Below are 18880 nucleotides of genomic sequence, written 5' to 3'. Positions count from 1 at the left end.
AGTAACATTCAAGAGCCTACACTGAAAGCAGTGGAGTATTCCTTTAATCAAGGGCAGGCAAATGAAATCAGTGATATGCAGCCATTTATAACAGATGGCACAGTATATGAACAAAAGAGAAGAGACAAAAGTGCCAGTGTCAACCAGCTATGGCAAATTTGTTTTTAGGAAAAATATTAAGACCACATAAAATTCAAAAGGTAAACAGGACAGAACTTAAAGATACCTGTTGGCAACAAGACAAGGGGCCCACCTTTCATCATGTACCAATAAGCAAAAAGGCAATACAGGATGAAGAGCCATGAGGGGAAGAGTGGATGTGCTGGGCCAGTGTTTGATGTAATTTGGAATAAACGGTATAAAGAGGGTTGGTTAATACTAGTTACACATTGGTGGAGATCTTGTACTTGGGAGACATATTATTATGGAACCAGATGAAACTAAAAATGACGCCCATGGTTTTGGGTATACGCTCGTCGTAGGCAAACGTCATGGCCTCGTGCAGCGGGACTTTGACCACCTCGATGAGCTCCCCCTCCCGTGGCTCACCTCCACCCGCGCTCACGCAGTTGTCGTCGGACACCTCGGCGTAAAACATGGTCTGCTTGGCGCCTGTTACACCGACGCCTGACCTGTAGAGGGGAATGAGGGAAAGACTGGTATCTGTATTTGCAGTTATTCTTCAAGGTTTCACACAGGGAAAATGTCAATACAATATCTTCCTTTGCCTTTATTTAACAAACTGCAAATGTATCAGTGTCATTTCCATAAAGTAGAAGACTAATTATAAAAAGGAATTGGTCAAAAATGGTGCAGCAACGACTGTAATATCCTGACCTTTTGTCCCTATTATCGGTCAAGCTCCTGAAACCCAATAACAGTTTGTAGCGCAGGGTTTCTGTTATAAATCTGTAGTTTGAGTGACTCACGTTTAATAAATTTAGACAAGGGGTCCAAATTATAATCTTTTTTTTAATTTAAATTTTATTTCAACACAAATAGACGCACGCAGCAAGATATAGTGTGTATACTTTGCACGCTGTAAAGCTCAGTCTTTGAATACTGGTAATAAGAAGCATACATAGGCACCAGTATTTTAGAGGAATTTCTTCTGCCATTTAAACCAAACTGACCTCAGGTTGTCTACTATTAGCACAGGACTTCACCACACTGTGTGCTTCTCTCAAAAACACCCTCATAGGGGTGCTGAGGGTTAAGACGATACCTATGTATTTAATGGAAGCAGCCCACACATAACAATGGTCACAGACAACACCAACAAAACTGGAGGAGGTGCTCAAGTCAAATCAAAAGCACAGTTATGAGAGCTGTCGGTCAAAGCTGTCCAGGTGCTGCTGTTTAATGCGGGACTGTTCTTCTCCAGGAACTTTCCACTTCTGTGTCAAGCTATAGCGAGCTAATAATATGTTGGCAAAGATGGAGGGTCCCCCTGATGCTTCTTTCCAGCTCAGCACTTGTAGTCTCTCTTCTTTAGTCCCACCTCTTATCATTATGGGGACATCCACAAAAACTCTCTGTCTGTCACCAACTTTAGGTAACATTTTGGAATCTCGATATATATTTCCACCAAAGTCATTTTCAAACGGGATTCATGAAAATGTTTTCCGCATTATGTGGACTTTCAGAAATTTAAAGCAAATACGGTACCAGCTCAAGGAGGTTCATTAATTATAAATGAAAATGATACAAAATAGGACAACAGGAAATGAATTGTTAAGGGACAAGAAATCTAGTGGGAGTGACTACAGCTGAAATTCAAAAGACAACGAGAAGCACGGTCTTAAAACTTATTGTGTTGGGAATGGACAGGTAAAGAAAACACATTAAAAGGACTATTACGTTTATTTACAAATGGCATTTCTTAACTTAAACTAAGATCTCTAAGATTGGGTACAGGTTCAGCGCACACACACACACACACACACACACACACACACACACACACACACACACACACACACACACACACACACACACACGTGCAATCAGCTAACCTGTAAGAAGTGATCCTCTTCAGTTTAGAGGCAGGAACATCGTAGCCACACTCCTCCAGCACCTCCTGTCGGGCGATCTCCTCCAGGGAGAGGCCGGGTTTGTCCACCAGCCCGGCGCAGAGCTCGTAGGTGACCCCCGCTGAGGCCGGGGGCCACTGAGAGGAGCTGTCCCCCTCTGAGGCCGCCTGGCCCTCCTGAGGCTCGGGGGCGGCGGCGGCTTCAGAGGCGCCCTCCTCAGTTTTTTCAGCAGACTGAGGTGGCTGCGTCTTGGTCCTTTCCCACTCACACATGTACACAGCTGGTGGAGAAGAAAGGAAATATTGTTATACCTGGGTATCATTATTATTATTCTCGTTATATTTAGACTGTAACTGTGAAGTTTATTGCTGACGCAGATGTCTACGAGAGTTTTATTAGTACCTGTCCTGATTTATTACTTGACTCTACAGCGGCTGTATCTCAAGGGGATGAGTGGAAACAACATACTATCTTGGCCATAATCATCTTTGATCTTTCGTGTTTTATACTGCACACTAGTACAAAAAATGTCGTAATCAATTAATCTTTCGCGTCATTTAAACGATTGACATTCCAAACATCCTCTCATTCCATCTCAACTGTGAGGATTTGCCGCTTTTCTTTGCTTCATAGCGTTGCTGTTGTTGTTGTTGTTGTTGTTTGTGATTGTGATGTCGGACATTTTACAGACTATGATTAATCAATTAAATGGAAAAATAAGTGACAAATGAATCAATAATGACGCATGTTAATCCTTGAAAGCTTCCCTGTACGGGTAAAATGCTGAGTCTAACACTGTTGCTTCAATTGTAAATAACAATTGGGAAATTCAAATGTCAAACACATGCAGTATAATCATCCAGATATCAAATCTATACAATATCAGTGTTTTATAGTGGAGGCTTCCCACCTCGCCCCTAATGTCAGAATAAATTATTACATTTTTATGAAATGTATGCTAATCAGTTTCCTGGGTGGGTATTTTTATTTATCATTGGCCTTGTACCACAAACATTCTTCTAAACATTTATTATCCAACACCAATAGGCTGAACAATACTGTACACTCCCTCTTAAAAAACAAATGCCATTCTAGGCTGTAGACAAACTCTGATTTCTCTCAGATGAAGGACAGTTTTTTTTCCCCCAACAGCAATGAGAGGAGAGGAAATAAATATATCAATGCCCAGACTTCCTTCAATTTAGCACACTGCGGTGTGGAACAGTCCCTGGCGACTTCTAACAAAGGAGGTTAGGCTGCTTTGTAACGGGCCTCTTGCGGCCTATTTATGAGTCTGCATTGTTTCTAAGACCCAGTAGAATAAACAGGGATTGTAATGCGCTGCTTTTTTAGTGAAAGTGCCCACAGGATATATAACAATCTAGATCTAGCCCGGTGACAAGAAGAAAATGAATTAACTGGATTTCACAGTACAATTAGTCTCGTGCTTTGTGTGGTGAAAACGTACCTGGACGGAACTGCTTGACGAGGACAAAACAGTGCGAGGTGGTGTTGAAGATCAGCACTGATACGCTGAGGGGAAAAGAGAGAACAGGTCAAGTTTAAACTAAATTCTGATAGTAAATCTCTTTGCCTACGTGATATATCACTGGTCTGGTAAAGCAGAATGGGGCTCCAGGAGAGCAGCTGGTCATGGCTGGATCAGCTGTTTGATCAGTTATCAGAAAAGAAGGGAGTAGGAGTCAGGGGTTACGGGATTAAAAGGAGCGTTCGTGGGGAACATCCTGCATTTTGGGGATGATGGGTCCACAAGTATACTAGGCTTGTGAATCTGAAACAGAATCTCTTTTAAGATCAACCTGATGAATCAACAAAACACAAAAATCACTCTGGAAAAACAACAAGGACAAGCCCCTTAAACAAAAGAGATAAGGAATTGAATTATTAGGACGATCAGACGAATGTTAAACTACTCATTTTACCACTAAACACTAATTAACTGAACTCTCATCCAATCAGAACACCATGTCCCGCCTTGTTTATCCTTCTATTGGACAATTCCTACTGGACAGTAACTAAAAGGGCAGATATCGTCCAAAAACTTGAGTGCACGCAGTTATGTTTCTACTACTTTGGGTGTCTGGTACGTACACACAGTCTGCAGGGTGAGACATTTTGGGCTGCATGTGGACGATCCACACAAACATTGTGACTAAATTCTAACAAAAGAGGAAAGAAACTGTCACACTCCTGCGTTGTATGACACACGTCAAAACACCCATGCCTGTTGTTTTCATGCTAACCCATACTCCTCAGCATCAGTATCAAGATACACCACTATCCTATTTCCCAGCGACGCTCCAGAACAGCAGCCATTTCATCATATTTGCTCCCTATTTGGCACATCCCGGCTACCGTTAACAGCCTGACAACAGCCATGACAATGTAATGCATTACAGTAAGTGACGACTAAAATCTAATTTAAATAAAATTCAAAACACGTGTGAATGACCAAGTGCTAAAACTAAAATGAAACTAAAAATGACACTAAAACTAAAATTGCTGCAAAAATGAACACTATTCTGAAATCATTCCAAATTTAAACGACGACTCTCAACAAGCAGGATGTGGAGATAAAATGAGAAGGAAGGCCAGTGTGATACGCTGCACCACTGGCACCCATTGAATTGTATACACACACACACACACAGGTGGTTCACTGCTGTGTGTATGTGAGTGTGACTGTCGCTGCCAGTGGAGACTTGAGGCCTGGGGTCTGTGTTTGGGAAAGCGGATGTGTCTGAGGCGGCAGGAAGCCCTGCCCTGTCTTTCCCATGGTGAGACGGAACCAGGACATTGGTAATACTTGTTTCTAGCTGCAGCGCCTGGGCTGATACAGATTTAATGTGTGTTTGCGATACAGATATTCAAAGTGAAAGTCTAACGTCTATTTTCAACAACATGCAAGAATGTCAGCTGACCTGGGCGTCAAGTATTTCAAGGCTAAGATGAGCCCATGGACTTACAGTGGGAACAAAACCATACTTTTGGGTACAGGCTATAGACAAGCCGACAGTTTATCCGGATTAGCTACCTCTTTATTTTGAGGTAAAAGTAAGCACATTCTTAAAGACTAATAATCCTGTTGCACAGAAAAAATGTGAGCGTGCACAATTACGGTTCAGGGGCTCAATGATACAATGATATTATTACTGACATCACCTAATTCCAGAGCTGCAAAAGAAAAAAGTTGTAATCAAGCATAGTTTTCCTTCATGTTTAAAGTTCAATTCATAAATTTGGGCAAAAAATGTCAGATAACACTCAGCAAAATATTGCTGTGGGGCCCCGACAGCAGTTTATCACTATGTGAGAGGAAAATTAAAAAAGGTTGTCTCAGCTGCTGATTAAAAAGCCTCTGGTCCATTTTAAGGGATATCACATCTATAGAAACCTCTTCCCTCACCTTCTTGATAGAGAGGACACCCTTTTTCATTTGCTTCACCCTTGAAAACGTTAATGAAGCTTGACTTATCACTCCATGGTGCCAATGTTTTTGCTTTAGCTTTGAGGATGGGATTCACTTAAACTACAGCAGGTATCTGCCAAATATCCAAGACATGAAAAACCAGTGCTGATATTTGTGATAGCCCACAGCGGCAAAAGATGTGAGAGAGAGTACAAGTGTGGATACGATAATGTGGTAGATTTGGTCCAAAAGTGGGACGCACGGGCCTGAGGCATGGAAGCTGTCCCCTGAGGCAGGTCTGGGTCTTGAAGTGCTGTTCCACACCATTACTGCTGTTCTGCAGCTTCCCGCTGAAAAGAAAAATGCTCTAATGGCTAAACCAAGAAGCAGGCTAAACGGACGCTCAGGACTTTTCATGCACCGTTAAGCTTTCTCTGCGGGGCTTCTGGCTGGGCTGCGGGAAAACTGGGTTATGGCCGACGTCTGAGGAGCAGGACTAAGGTGACTACTGGTTGCGCTGCAGAGCTTATGGTATCAAGACATAAACACTCAGACATAATCGAACTCTTCAAAGCAGGTGAAATGCATGGAAGCGGACAAAGACACACGACTTCAGCAGGAGCTCAACGTATGTACATGACTTCATCTCTTTGTTGCTCGTGGTCTCTTAAATTTCTTGCACTGACTAAAAATACTGGCCGTTATTAAAAGTCGCTTCCAATATTAAACAAGCACCAGTATGCAAACACTCCCATAAACACATAGGTGTCAAAATAACAAAGCAATGGGAGTTTGCCCATCCAGTCTACATGTGTTTATGTACATTTGGAGACGGTTATGACTGTGTGCATCTAGACGTCTTGCATTCGTGGCAGTTGGTTCTTGCTGGGTGTTTTTGCTTTATTACCAATCCAAGAAGTGGTCAGCATCCAAGTATGGAGACTTCAATATTGCATCTCTGCCTTCTGCCAACGATGCAGTTCTGTTGGCTTCATCAGGCTGTGGCCTCCAGTTCACCCCAGGATGATTGAGCGTCAGAAACTCCCAGTTGGAGGCCATGGCACAGGTGATAGAAAGCGGTGGATTTCCCCTTTCCAGTGATGGGGTAAGACGCGGTGTGGGATCGATGGGTGGATCGGTGTGCCATCTGAGGTTAAGCCGGCGTTGAACCAGATTGTTGTGGTGAAGAGGAAGCAGAGTCAGCTCCCAATTTACAATTTATACTCCTCACTCTGTCCCCAAAGGTGAGTCTTAGAAGGAAGCTTGGAGTAGAACCATCGCTCCTTCATGTTGAAAGGAGCAAAATGAAGTGGTTTGGGCATAAGATTAGGATGCCTCCCTGACCCAGAACATGCTGGAGAGATTGAATATCCCATCTGACTTGGGAACACCTTGGAGGAACAGGAGGACACGGTTGGAGAGACGGACATCTGTGCCACCTTGCTTACAATGTAGTCACTGGACCCGCAACCAGATAAGTGGTGGGAAATGGCTGGATTGATCATGTAAACAAGCAGCATCTGAATGGCCACTGAAAGACCAACATCTTCAAGACAGAATGTCACAAATTACAAATTGAAGTGACTAAGGAGTAATAACAAGTCACGGTGGAGGTCAATGTAACATACAGCCAAATCACCGTTATAAGGAGGAGTCTTCATTTCATAAGGAATTGGTTTCAAAATCTATGAAGAAGCAGCTCACAAGTAAACTGACCTTTGACAGAATTTCAGGAAGAAGCAAAGATGTTTTACAGTACGTTACCCACAAATGTGTCTAGTGCTAGTCCACCTGAAATGTGGCAACAAGTGTCCTGCTGAGAAGAAAATGTTATGCGCACTTAAACAAAAATGCTAAACAATCCCGGGTCCATTCAATACACGCCAAAGGGGGAATAACACTTTGGCAGAATTGGGGACCTGGGGGAGAGCTGAATGTTCCCATGGGCTATTTTCTTTTGGAAGTAAAGGTTTAAACTTTACTGCTTTTGTCTCAGTGGTACCATTTTTCACAGGGACCTCTCTTTGGGGTCAGGGGTGGAGGAAAGGGGGCTTAAATGACCTGAGACTTACCTCAGGGCATTATGGTACCCTGGGCAAAACAGAGAGTAGGAACCGGGGTTTTTGACACAAGTGTGTGGTATTTCTCTTACAGTGCCCCCTGTGAAGCTCACACATTTATAGCCATTGACAAGTAGAATAACAGGGCGCCACATCCCAAAAAGCAAGGTCTGTTTTGGTTTGACCATCCTCCGAGTATTTGGCGTCTTTTACAGATGCCAGAAAATAAAGGTATACAAATATCAACAATTGCTACAGGTGAAAGGACACACAAAAACAAGCAAAAAGTCAAGCAACTGATTTCTTTGACTGGATTTCAGTCACAATGTGCAGCATGAGCATATTGCTTTATTATTACATTTATATATTTGCATCAGAAAGTCCATCAAAAAATAAAGAATTCCTGGATGTTTTTGTCTGTCTCCATCTGGTTAGAAGGACACTACATCTCCTGAAATTGAAGTGCGTGAAGTAAGAAAGCAAAAGTATGGAGAGCATATATAATATTTAGAGATAATATGGGTCTAGGCTGGTGCAAATCAAGCCCCTTAGCACTCAGGTCACCAGATCACTGATAGCCAGATCAGATTGAGATATTTTAGCAACAAGCTCTCGGGAATGCAAAACATCTCCTGACATGTACACGCAGCTTTTATTTACATTTCAAAGCTATTTCATTGGCAGACAAGTCTTGGCTATGCAAATCAAACCCCACTCTGTTTTGGGCCTATTCAACATCAGTGTGTCTAACCCATTCTGAGTGAGCTGGTTGAATTTGTTAACCTATTCTGGAAAGAAAACATGGTTTTGACAGTTCACCAGCAAACTGTGCTGTCTCTTTGTGCATGTGTGTGTGTGTGTGTGTGTGTTTATGTGTGCACACATGGAATGAGTGGATAGGGGCGCTGCTTCCATCCAGCTGTAGAGAATAAAATATGTTTTACCTGTCATGGGTTCGCATGAAGTCCCAGGATTTCTTTGTGCCATTCTGCAAAGGAATGAGACAAAATAAACAGCATAAGTAAATACAATAAAAGCAATACTATTCTAATCCTCAAACACTGTGGTTTGACAACTGAGTGAAATAAAAGTGTGCATTCAGTGTACCACAACTTCTCCCCTCCCTTTTGTTGCATGTAACTTGTATGGCAGGACGTCAAATCCCCTCTGATTTGTTTAATATGATTACCGTAGAGGCAATCAGCGGCCCCACAACAGAAGCTTGCTTAGGCACGTTAAAGTAGCATCACAATCCACACCCAACAAAAACATCTGCAGATGCTAAAAGCAAATAACATAACATGCCATCCTTTATCAGCAGTAGTTCATCATAAATCACGTGAAAGAAAAAGGCAAACTTTAATGTTACCATAATTACTTGCACAAGATATAGCAACGTGTTTTTCTTCCCGATGAAATATAAAGCTGATATCACCATGGCTAATAGAGTAACCTGCCAAATTCAATACACAACTTACAGCAACACACAATTTGGTCAGAGTCAAAAAAAACAGCTAGGGGCAAAATGTCAGAACCTTCCTGTGAATTAAAACAAAATAAAATTCTTATTATGTATTTTCTTTCTCTTCTTTGTAAATGTCCCAATATGTATAGATTTTTAATTACTGACCCTCGTGGACTACTGGGGGTGATTTCTGGGAGTCTCATGCAGTGATTTTGATGTTTCTTATGCATCCTCAGTTAAAACAGCACTCACAGTCCCGCAGCCTTTACAAACTGGATTGAGTTGCTGCGAGAGATTCCCGATGACTAAATACATAAACATGTCCTGTAGTTATTCCATTTAAGTGGCAGAAGTTGTTGTAAGAAAGTGTTTACATGCCCTGGGGTTACATCACCACATCAACAGGCCGCGCAGCTGAACACTCCTTCAGTAAATTTCCAGCAGCACAATTGCAATCAAACTGGTGAAGCGAGTGTGTGACCAGCACAAAAGAAATACCCTGCCATACAGAGATCTTAAATATGTGGGCAGTGACACACACACACACACATTGGCTCATCACTTTGCAGTAAGGGTAAAGTGACAGTGAGGTGTTCTGTATTCTTCCATCCTGATCGTCTAGTTCATTTTGAGGTTATTTTCATTCATACCAGCTGAAGCGAGGAGAGGTATTTGCAGTTCAGGGTGCCAAGCTGTATTGAGGGAAATTAAACTTATACGTAATTCATCGCTTCATTTCACTTCACTTATAGTGTGCAGTCAACAAATAGTTCTCATCCACTGATGTAGAAGTGCCTGCAGCCGTGGCTCGGTGTGCACAAAGGACTGACTTCGGTCCTACTGGTCTTTAGTTTAAAACATTAGCATACAAATATGGTTGTGAGTCTGCAAAGTCTGGTCAGTAGAAAAATAAGCGGGTCAGTTTTGCAAGCAGCAGTCACAGAGAACGGGTCAGACGAAGTGCTGCAGGCGACGGGCAAAGTCATTAAGGTAAGTAACACCTTGTACTGTGCCATACCTACTACAGACTCTAAACTGGGCTGCTCATAGTATGCATGCTGCAGTTATCCCAACTGTATTGAAATTTGGTCCAGCTGCTGGCCAGGCCGACATATCAAGACATTGCAGCGCAAAAATGAAAAAATATGTTCGCGGGGGATTTAGAAATAGTGTCACCATTTCATCGTTTGTTGACTCGAGAGACCCATGCCACTGGCCCCATGACGCATAGAGTCACACTGCCACATTTAAGGCTCATCATCAATCATCTGAACCTCGTTTATTTGCAGATATTTAACCAACCAACTCACAGCAGAGTGAAAACAGTCTGGCGGCTGAAAATAGTCCCAGACCTCTGCTCGAGTAACATTTGTTACAAACTAGGAATCAGCAAATATGTGTGAATTAAACTGAAACACAAACTTATCGTATACTCCTCTCGCAACCTTACATGCTGTATGAATTTGGTAAAGTTGGCCTACATTTCCTATGCCTGAGGAAACATGGCCTTGATTCAAATTTAGGCTACACCTCCTCTCCACCCACAAGCTCTTTCAGACGCAGGGATGACAGCTTTACTAGAACAGGCTTATTTCAGTTACAATAGATGTGCCTGCTTGTGTGCGAGTGCGGTGGTGCAGTTTCAGTACCATCCAAGAAATGGGAGGAGGTGAAATGGCAAGTTAATTGCACTGATGGAATCACACATAATACAGCTACTGTTGTGGCAACAGGATTTGAGTTAGGATGTGCCACGGTGCCAGAGATGCACTTAGAGCTGCAATGTGCGACGTTACGATTTCTATCTAAAAGGGAATAAACTCACACACATATAGCTTTCAATTGCAACTGACTTGATTTTGACTGATTGAAGAGTGTATGGGAAGTCTGTGTCCTTTCACACAAGACTCTCTGATTGAGAATTGCGCACATTTCTAAAAATGAAGGTGAATTCTCATAACAGGGTATAAATATGGCTGGCTGAATATGGCTACAGTGTTGTATGTGAAATAACATAAGAAACATCTGTACAATATTGTGCGACTAAAATACAACAATACAGCGAACTACAACCTCAAAAACTGCTTAAGTTGAATAAACTCGTCTCTGAAAAAAACTGAACAAATGGTGTAAGTTTCAAAACATACATGTTTAGTATATTTCAGGGCTACTGCCTTGTGTTAACCTCTGATCCATCTGACAAGACAGACCTATCATCAGCTCCTTTACTCTTACTTACGACAAAACCTTTCCTCCATCAGTCATCCATAGAAACTACTCTACATCATACTTTCAGCCCAGCTTCTATTTTACAATAAAGTCCTGAAATTCATCTGAAACAAAACGGTCAAACGGTCGGTGCATGACCCAACAGGTCACGGCCACAGGGCCTCGATGTGAAGCCAAGCTAGCATAACGCCGTTCATGCATCATTAACGATCATGTTGTGGTGTGACCTGAGAGCATGAAGCCCGAGATTGCGTACGTTCAGTTATGGTATCGCAATGGCATCACCTTTATCTACTCTAACTATTATGTCAGGTCAGAAACGGGAAGATACTCTCCGAGATCATCCTAATTCTTGACAGCAAACAAATGACGTTAGTCCAAAGAAATGTTTGCCATCATTTATAGCACATACATTCACCAACGCAGCAAATTCCACTTTAGCTGTGCGACACACCTGAACCGGTGATATTGAATAAAAAGATCGAGGCTACTTCTGAACTTTTGCAAACATTTGAGCTTTTGAAGCTTTAAATGTAGTTAAAAAGACTGACCACTACTTACAGTTGCAATATGCTTATCAATGCGTAGTTAACTACAACAAGCTCAGAAAGTGCTGAAACAATGACAGAAAACTTATCACCAGCAACTCTGATAACTGATTAATCGTTTATGTCACTCGTCAAGCAAAAACACAAATTATTCACTGGTTTCAGCCTTTTCAAACCGGCAATCTGTTTGTCTTTTGTATGAAAAGATGTATAGTATGATGTTTAAGAGATTAAAAAAATTTAGTCCATCTATGTTTTGTTTAAAAGTGTTTATAAACCAACATTGCAGGCTCATACTGCAGGAATTTATACACTAAGCCAGTAAGACCTGAAAACAGAAGCGATAACAATCATCTTTTCTCTCGCTGTCAGCCATTAGTAAAGCGTTTGACATCATCCAAACTCCTCGCTGCGGAGTCCTGTCAAGAAGGATGCTCTGCCTGCCCTGCAGACAGTCTACGGGTGTAATTACCCTCGCAAAAACCTGTCAACAAAGTGTGCGAGTGTCTTACACGCCATCGTTCCTGCTTGAGGCCACGCCAGCCGCACCCCGCTCACTTTTCCTCGGCAAAAGCAAAACTAGTGTGAAGGCGTGTGTGATAAATCACTTGTCGTGACTGAGGAGGAGATGCACTTCTCGTGGCCTGTTGCTTTGTAAAGAGTGCTTATTGAATAATGTATGAGGCAGAGCATTTTTCCTGTCAATGAACCTTTTAAAAGTAAATTGTGGGGTATTTGCATGGGTAAATGTAGATTATTAACACAGATGTACACTAGGGCTGTCCTGCTTCAGAACCAAACCCAAGTTATTAAATACTGATTTCTACACAATATTGCTGCACAGCACACACTTACTGTATACTTTGCATTGAAGCTAAAATAACTAGGATACTTTATAGTAGTAAAACAGGCAACTTCGGGAACATATAATCATGTAGCCATGTGAATACATTGCACCAAAGAAGAGTGCCTCTTTAAGTAGCTTTTTTAATAAATGCTTTGTAAATAAAAAGGTGCTTTGTGGAGGATAGAGCTCAAACAAAGCAGCGCCAATATTGAGAAAACAAGTAATATGGCTTGTGGTTCTGAAAGGTTAGAGGCAATCATCTGCAAAAAAAGGTTCTCACTGACAATTCGAAAGTCATGCAAAAGCCTTTTGAGATTTGCCTGACCACATTAATGTAGACAGTGTGTGGTTTGGAGGCATTTTCATTGACCATCAATAGCTAGCCTAGCTCTGGTGACTATGCAGCAACAGCACTCAAAGCCAGGTGATTCTTCATGTGTGGCTACCGCTAACAAGCCAGCTAAGAAGACACAACATATATAAGAAAGACAACTCTGAAACAACGTCTTTCCAACAGGAAGTGGCAGGATTAAGGAAACGTAGCCTTAATTTCGAAAAATATCAGCATCAGCAATACCAGTAACATTAGTTAGAGACCGAGAGAAAGACTATTTATTATGGTCTAGTTTGTTACACTAATTATATCAAAATACCACAATTAATTAACAATTAATGATTGATGATTACATTGATCAAACTTTAAAACGATGACATGTTTCTTTTCAACAACCACATACTGGAAAACGACTCAGCACACACACACACACACACACACACACACACACACCTTCCCTCTCTAGTATCCTGTCACCTCTCACAGATGGTGGGGTTCCCCTCATTACTCGGGCCACTTGCTGAGAGAAGGGGGGCAGGGACAGCTTGAATGGCCCAGGGGAGATGGAGAGTCATGGCCGACATGGATTACGACAGAGAGATTAGCCCATGGGGACAGAGAGAGAGAGAGAGAGAGAGAGAGAGAGAGAGAGAGAGAGAGAGAGAGAGGGAAGGGAAGCAGGAACAGGCTACACAGGACCTTGAAATTAATGTGGTCCCTCTGGCTTTGGGCATCAGAAATGACAGACTCCTGTATGAATGGCTATTGTAGGGAGGGATGTATGGTCTTGATCTTTTAGGTGCTTAAAGTCTAATAACCATCACTCTCTCTCTCACACACACACACACACACACACACACACCCTGTGCTAACTACATCATAAAGCCGGCAGCTGCAGCAGAAAGAAGAAAGAAAAAAATGAACTACCGTCCTCAAATACAATAGCACTCTTTGAATCTCAACATGTGCTCTCCAGTTTTTTTCAGGTTTTAGCTTCAGCCTCTGTCTTCTCACCAGCCTGAACAAAAGCTATCATACACACGTTACAACCAGTGAACTAATGATCAGCAGAGTTTAAAAATGACAATGGCAAAAGCATCTGCACCTGCAGAAACTGACAGCCCAGACATGATGACATTACAGAGCATTAGAACAACCTGCTAAGTGGTTCCCATCCATGAGTGCCAAATCCAGTTTCAAGGACACACTCTCTTCAAGTACACACCCGTGTGACTGTGTCCTCCAGTGACATCCACAGAAAGCAAGGAAACCTCAAATCAAATCAAGTCAGATAACATGTTGGTGTCCCTCCAACGCAAACTGACTACTTGGAGGAACTGACCATCCTGTTTCTGTTGTCCCTAAATGCTTAAATATGTTTGTAATTGTGCCATCAGTGGCAGTCAGGTGAGATAATTATATCAAATACAGGCTTTCATTTCCAACAACATATTAGGGTGCTATAGTACTGATGCAGTCGATTTATCAACAACAATTGTGATAATCACTTGTCATTTGTCGGGGAACACGACTCTGTAAGAGTCTACAGGCCGTGAGTCTGTACTTAGACACAGCAGTGGTTTGAGCTAAATGCTCATCATGCTAACATGCTCACAATGACAATGCTAACATGCTGATGTTTAGCAGGTAGAACGTTGACCGTGTTCACCATCTTAGTTCAGTTTGTGTTAGCATGCTAACATTCGCTAATTAGCACTAAACACATAGTACAGCTGAGGCTGATGGGAATGTAATTCATTTTGCAGGTGTTTCGGTCATAAATCAATCAAACTATTGGACAAAACAAATGATGACTAGATGAAAAGTGAAAGGATCGCCAAAGTTATAAGGTTTCATCCTGAGGGCAACATGAATGTCTTAACAAACTTTCAAGGCAATACAACCAACATTTCACATTTCGAACCAGCACACACTGTAAGATGTTTTATAGTGTGTCTTCCACTGTTATTCATTACTACAGACATGTTCACTGGGTAAAACAAGACCTTCACTAACTCATTTTGTTGGTTTTCCACTCACACATGATAAATGATCATACTGATCCTGCCCTAAATCAAAGTTTTAAAACATGCAGACGATCCTCACTCCACCTCCACAGAACACACACTCATTAGGGTGATTTTGCTGCCATTATTCAAACTCAAGCCCATAAATAACTATTCATGTGAGAAAATGTGTGTTTTAAGATCATAATGGATCTCATATTCATTGAAGGAGTACTGGGGCCACCGGGGCTGTAAGCTATACAAGATAAATAATTCCAGATGAATAATTCAAATCATTTTAATGAATAAATGGAAGGTAATTATCCTGCTCTAAGTAGCATCCCGTCATTCAACGTAAGCACGAGGCAAGAGAGATAAGAGGGGTTTCCCAGAGTCAACGAGGGACAATCACCTGCTTTGTAGAGAGAGGCGAGGGAGAGGAGACAAAACACCAACACTAATGATGAAGAGAACCTCTTACGCATGACATTATCTACTTCTGGAGTGTGTCTCTGTGTGTGTGAATGGGTTTCGGTTGGTGACCAGTGGCTAAGCTGCAGATGTACTGATGAACATAAAAGGTTTGGGGAAGAGATGCTCCCTCAGTGTGACTGAAAAGCCTTTGTGGGGAGTCCCTGAACAGCCCCTCCCGAGCCACACAGGAGAGATGACGAGGATGAAAGGCAGGACAGGACGGAGAGGGAGTCCACCATCATCTCTTTTGTTGTCCATCTGCTGCCTTGGAAAAAACTCCTCACTTGAGGTCCCCTCAACATGAGGGCCTTGGTACTTGAGTTTTCTGATTGAATTGAAAGCAACACAACAAAAGAGCACCTTCAAATCATAGATTTACACCACTTGCAGTTTCTGTGTTTTGTCACTTAACAACATACACTGCTAGAACAATTCAAAAAGTCTTCCCCACTCTGAACATTGAGCACAAAACAGCCTTTATCTTTCATGTACTAATGACATGAACCGTACTTCATCACTAAGACTAGGTTAAACAACATCCTCTTATCAACAGTGTTTGTAATGCAGATGCCCATGCGTTTTACCATAATACTTCTTCTGCACCACTGTCACTATCCAGATTTCACACAACAGAAGCCAACTCTATAACCCAGGAACAGAGAAACTGCACAAATACTTTGAAACCTAAAAATAAATTCATCCTGGACTGCAGCCTATGTTTGGGTGAGGAAGGATTTCTCACTTTGCTGGAGACCAACAGGACACACAGTCATCACACTTTTCTTTTCGTAGGAGGACTTAGTAAAAAAAAAAAAAACAACAACAACAATATTTTAAATGATAAACCCATAAAATACAGATAAATCAAGCATATCAATACTGATTTAGATGCTTGAAGATCACAATCTCATGCCTTTCAATTTCCAGTATGCAGCTAACAATATTGAGCATTTCAGGCAGCTAATTTGAGTCCTGGGATAAAATGTACAGTTAACCAGATTTTGGTCACAGACGATCCACTCTGCCCACCCTGTTCAACACCATGACCTGGATAGGCAGCTAAAAATGGATAGATGAATGAATGGACGGTAGGATGGACAGCGACTATACCTGCAACCACAAGCCCTATAGAATAGACTGACTGTATATGCTGGTATTGATGTGCCAAAGTAGGTCTGCAGGACTACTGAATCTGTACAAGAAGAGATGTTTGATATCAGATTTTAAGGGTTGAATGTCATGATTGATTTCTAATTGAGTTAGCCAATATGTCAATATATACCGCGGGACAATATACATTGGTCAACTTGTCCATATATACAAAATTAAGCCCACCGACATGTACATAAACCTACATATACATAATGAATATGCAGAACTTATTGGAATCATATTTATGTAAGGTAACATCAGGCCAGAGATTTCTGTGGCATTAAGTCACCGTGAATAAACGAATGTAATTGATAGTTAGAAGAAACAATGCATTTTATAATGACATTGACAAATAAACTGTATTTAACGTGGATCTATACCCAATCCGCTTAATATGATCAGTATCAGCGCCGATCCAGATTTCTCTAAACAATAACAACCATCTTAAAAGAGATCAACAAATCAAAAAGCAAAAATAAACATATCAAACCACCCTCTCACCCAGCAAAAGGCAATAGTTCAAGGCTTAATTTAGGAAAAATGTGTTTGGGTTTGCACCTAAAAAGGGATTCATTGGTCACGTTCAATGCCAACAAAACGCAGTATATGGGGTAAAAATCTTTAGCGTCCATTCCTACTTCTAACTATCTCACACCATGACTTTAGGTCACTTTCATGGTGTGGAAAGACCAAAGAAAACTCAACAAAGACCTGACATTCATGTACAAGACTGCAGAGCGAGCTGTGAGTGAGCAGTATACATATTTCCCCTGCAGTGTTTCATGTTAAATCCTGGACCTGTACTGTCATTGTGATGTGATGTGATGAAACAGAGTAGTTTTAGCTCTATGATTTCCCATAGGATTTAAACAGGTAAGGCTCTACAGTGTTCCACATATAAATGGGCAGAGTAAACCTGAACTGTCAAGACCTCTGACCCCTACAAGACACTGCACCACACAGACTGCTTTCACATGGGAGTCAATTTGACAGTTGAGATCAACAAGTCTCACCTGACCTGCTAATCAGACGGAAAACATCCTTCGTTGTCACGTAACACTGCTCAACCACGTTATCTACACCTCCTTATACTAATGTAAAGCATGTGCTAACGTTAACGTGATGCTCAACCAAAAAAACCTCTACAGCAAGCTACCGTTAGCATGCTAGCCTATAGCTGTCTCTTACCTGTCTCAGGTTCATGTCTAACGCAGACGTACCTGTTGAACCACCGACTGTGAAAACATAGCCAATACGGTGGTTTTGTCGTGGTGGTTAAAGTAATGCCAATTGTTGCCGTCACCGTCTGTGTTTAAGGTCAGTTTAGCCTTCATGTTATGCTAGCATGCTAGCTGCAAAATGAATGGGGGGTTGGGCTAGCCTACAGCATCCAGCATCCTCTATCACCGGTTATCAGACAGAAATAACTCACCTGGTTATAGTGCACCCTGAACGGCTTCAAATAGTCGGACTCTGTGCACGGAACGACTTCAATGTTATTAATCTCTTCCATCATTTAGACTTGGAGCTGGATTGGTGGCTCACCGATGGTTGTCTGTCACCGCACACAAACTGACAGCGGAGGAATGTCGACGGAAGCCGGGAGAGGACATGAGAGGGAACCGTTAGGATGGCACGAGAGTTGAAGGGAACAATATTAGGAGTGGACAGCAGTTCATTCAATATGTAAGGATACTCATTCATTTATAGAACAACAGTAGAGATTGATAAGATGAACGTTCTTTGGATATTATTTGTTTTTTTATAATATAGAAAGAAATTTTCTTGAAATAACAATTATTCACTACTGTCAAGCCGTCTTTCTGAAATGAATCACATGACACATGTTGTCCACAAATAGAGTAAAATAAAATAAAATAAAAATACCAATAACAATTACATTTCCGTAATGTTTTTTTCATCCTTTTAATCACATTTTGAGGACTAAATTGGTCTTCATTTGACTAAATGGATCCCTTTGTAACTATTTTGTAAGTAATGATAAAAGCAATACACTTTATTTGTAAAGCACCTTTCATACATACAATGTAGATCAAAGTGCTTCACATCAAATTGTAAATATATATAAATATATATATATAATAATGATTTATAAAAGAGAAATTCTGCAATCGTGAAAAATGTTCAAAATGTGTGTCCAGCATCAGACACAGATGAAGACAAAGACAATGGACTGATGCTGCATCTCAGCATTTTTGGTGTGTTTAACATTACACTGATTGGCTCAGGGGAACCACCAGTCACAGGTCAAATAAAGGTGACGTAACCGTTACTAATTGGC

At 41.4% G+C, this 18880-nt stretch overlaps 1 protein-coding gene across 1 annotated transcript; it reads right to left on the bottom strand.

The window, feature by feature from the left end:
* Positions 1–382: 382 nt before the first annotated feature.
* nudt14 (nudix (nucleoside diphosphate linked moiety X)-type motif 14) lies at positions 383–18091 on the bottom strand. The gene is made up of 5 exons (XM_070926376.1): positions 18011–18091; positions 8468–8511; positions 3502–3566; positions 2016–2313; positions 383–632 (listed from the first exon to the last, which is right to left on the bottom strand). The coding sequence occupies exons 1-5, from the start codon at positions 18089–18091 to the stop codon at positions 383–385; spliced, it is 738 nt and encodes a 245-aa protein (XP_070782477.1).
* Between the last annotated feature and the right edge of the window lie 789 nt (positions 18092–18880).

The sequence above is a fragment of the Enoplosus armatus genome, chromosome 19 (genome assembly GCF_043641665.1).
Source record: "Enoplosus armatus isolate fEnoArm2 chromosome 19, fEnoArm2.hap1, whole genome shotgun sequence".
Taxonomy (NCBI): Eukaryota; Metazoa; Chordata; class Actinopteri; order Centrarchiformes; family Enoplosidae; genus Enoplosus; species Enoplosus armatus.
This window is presented reverse-complemented; position numbering and strand designations above follow the sequence as displayed.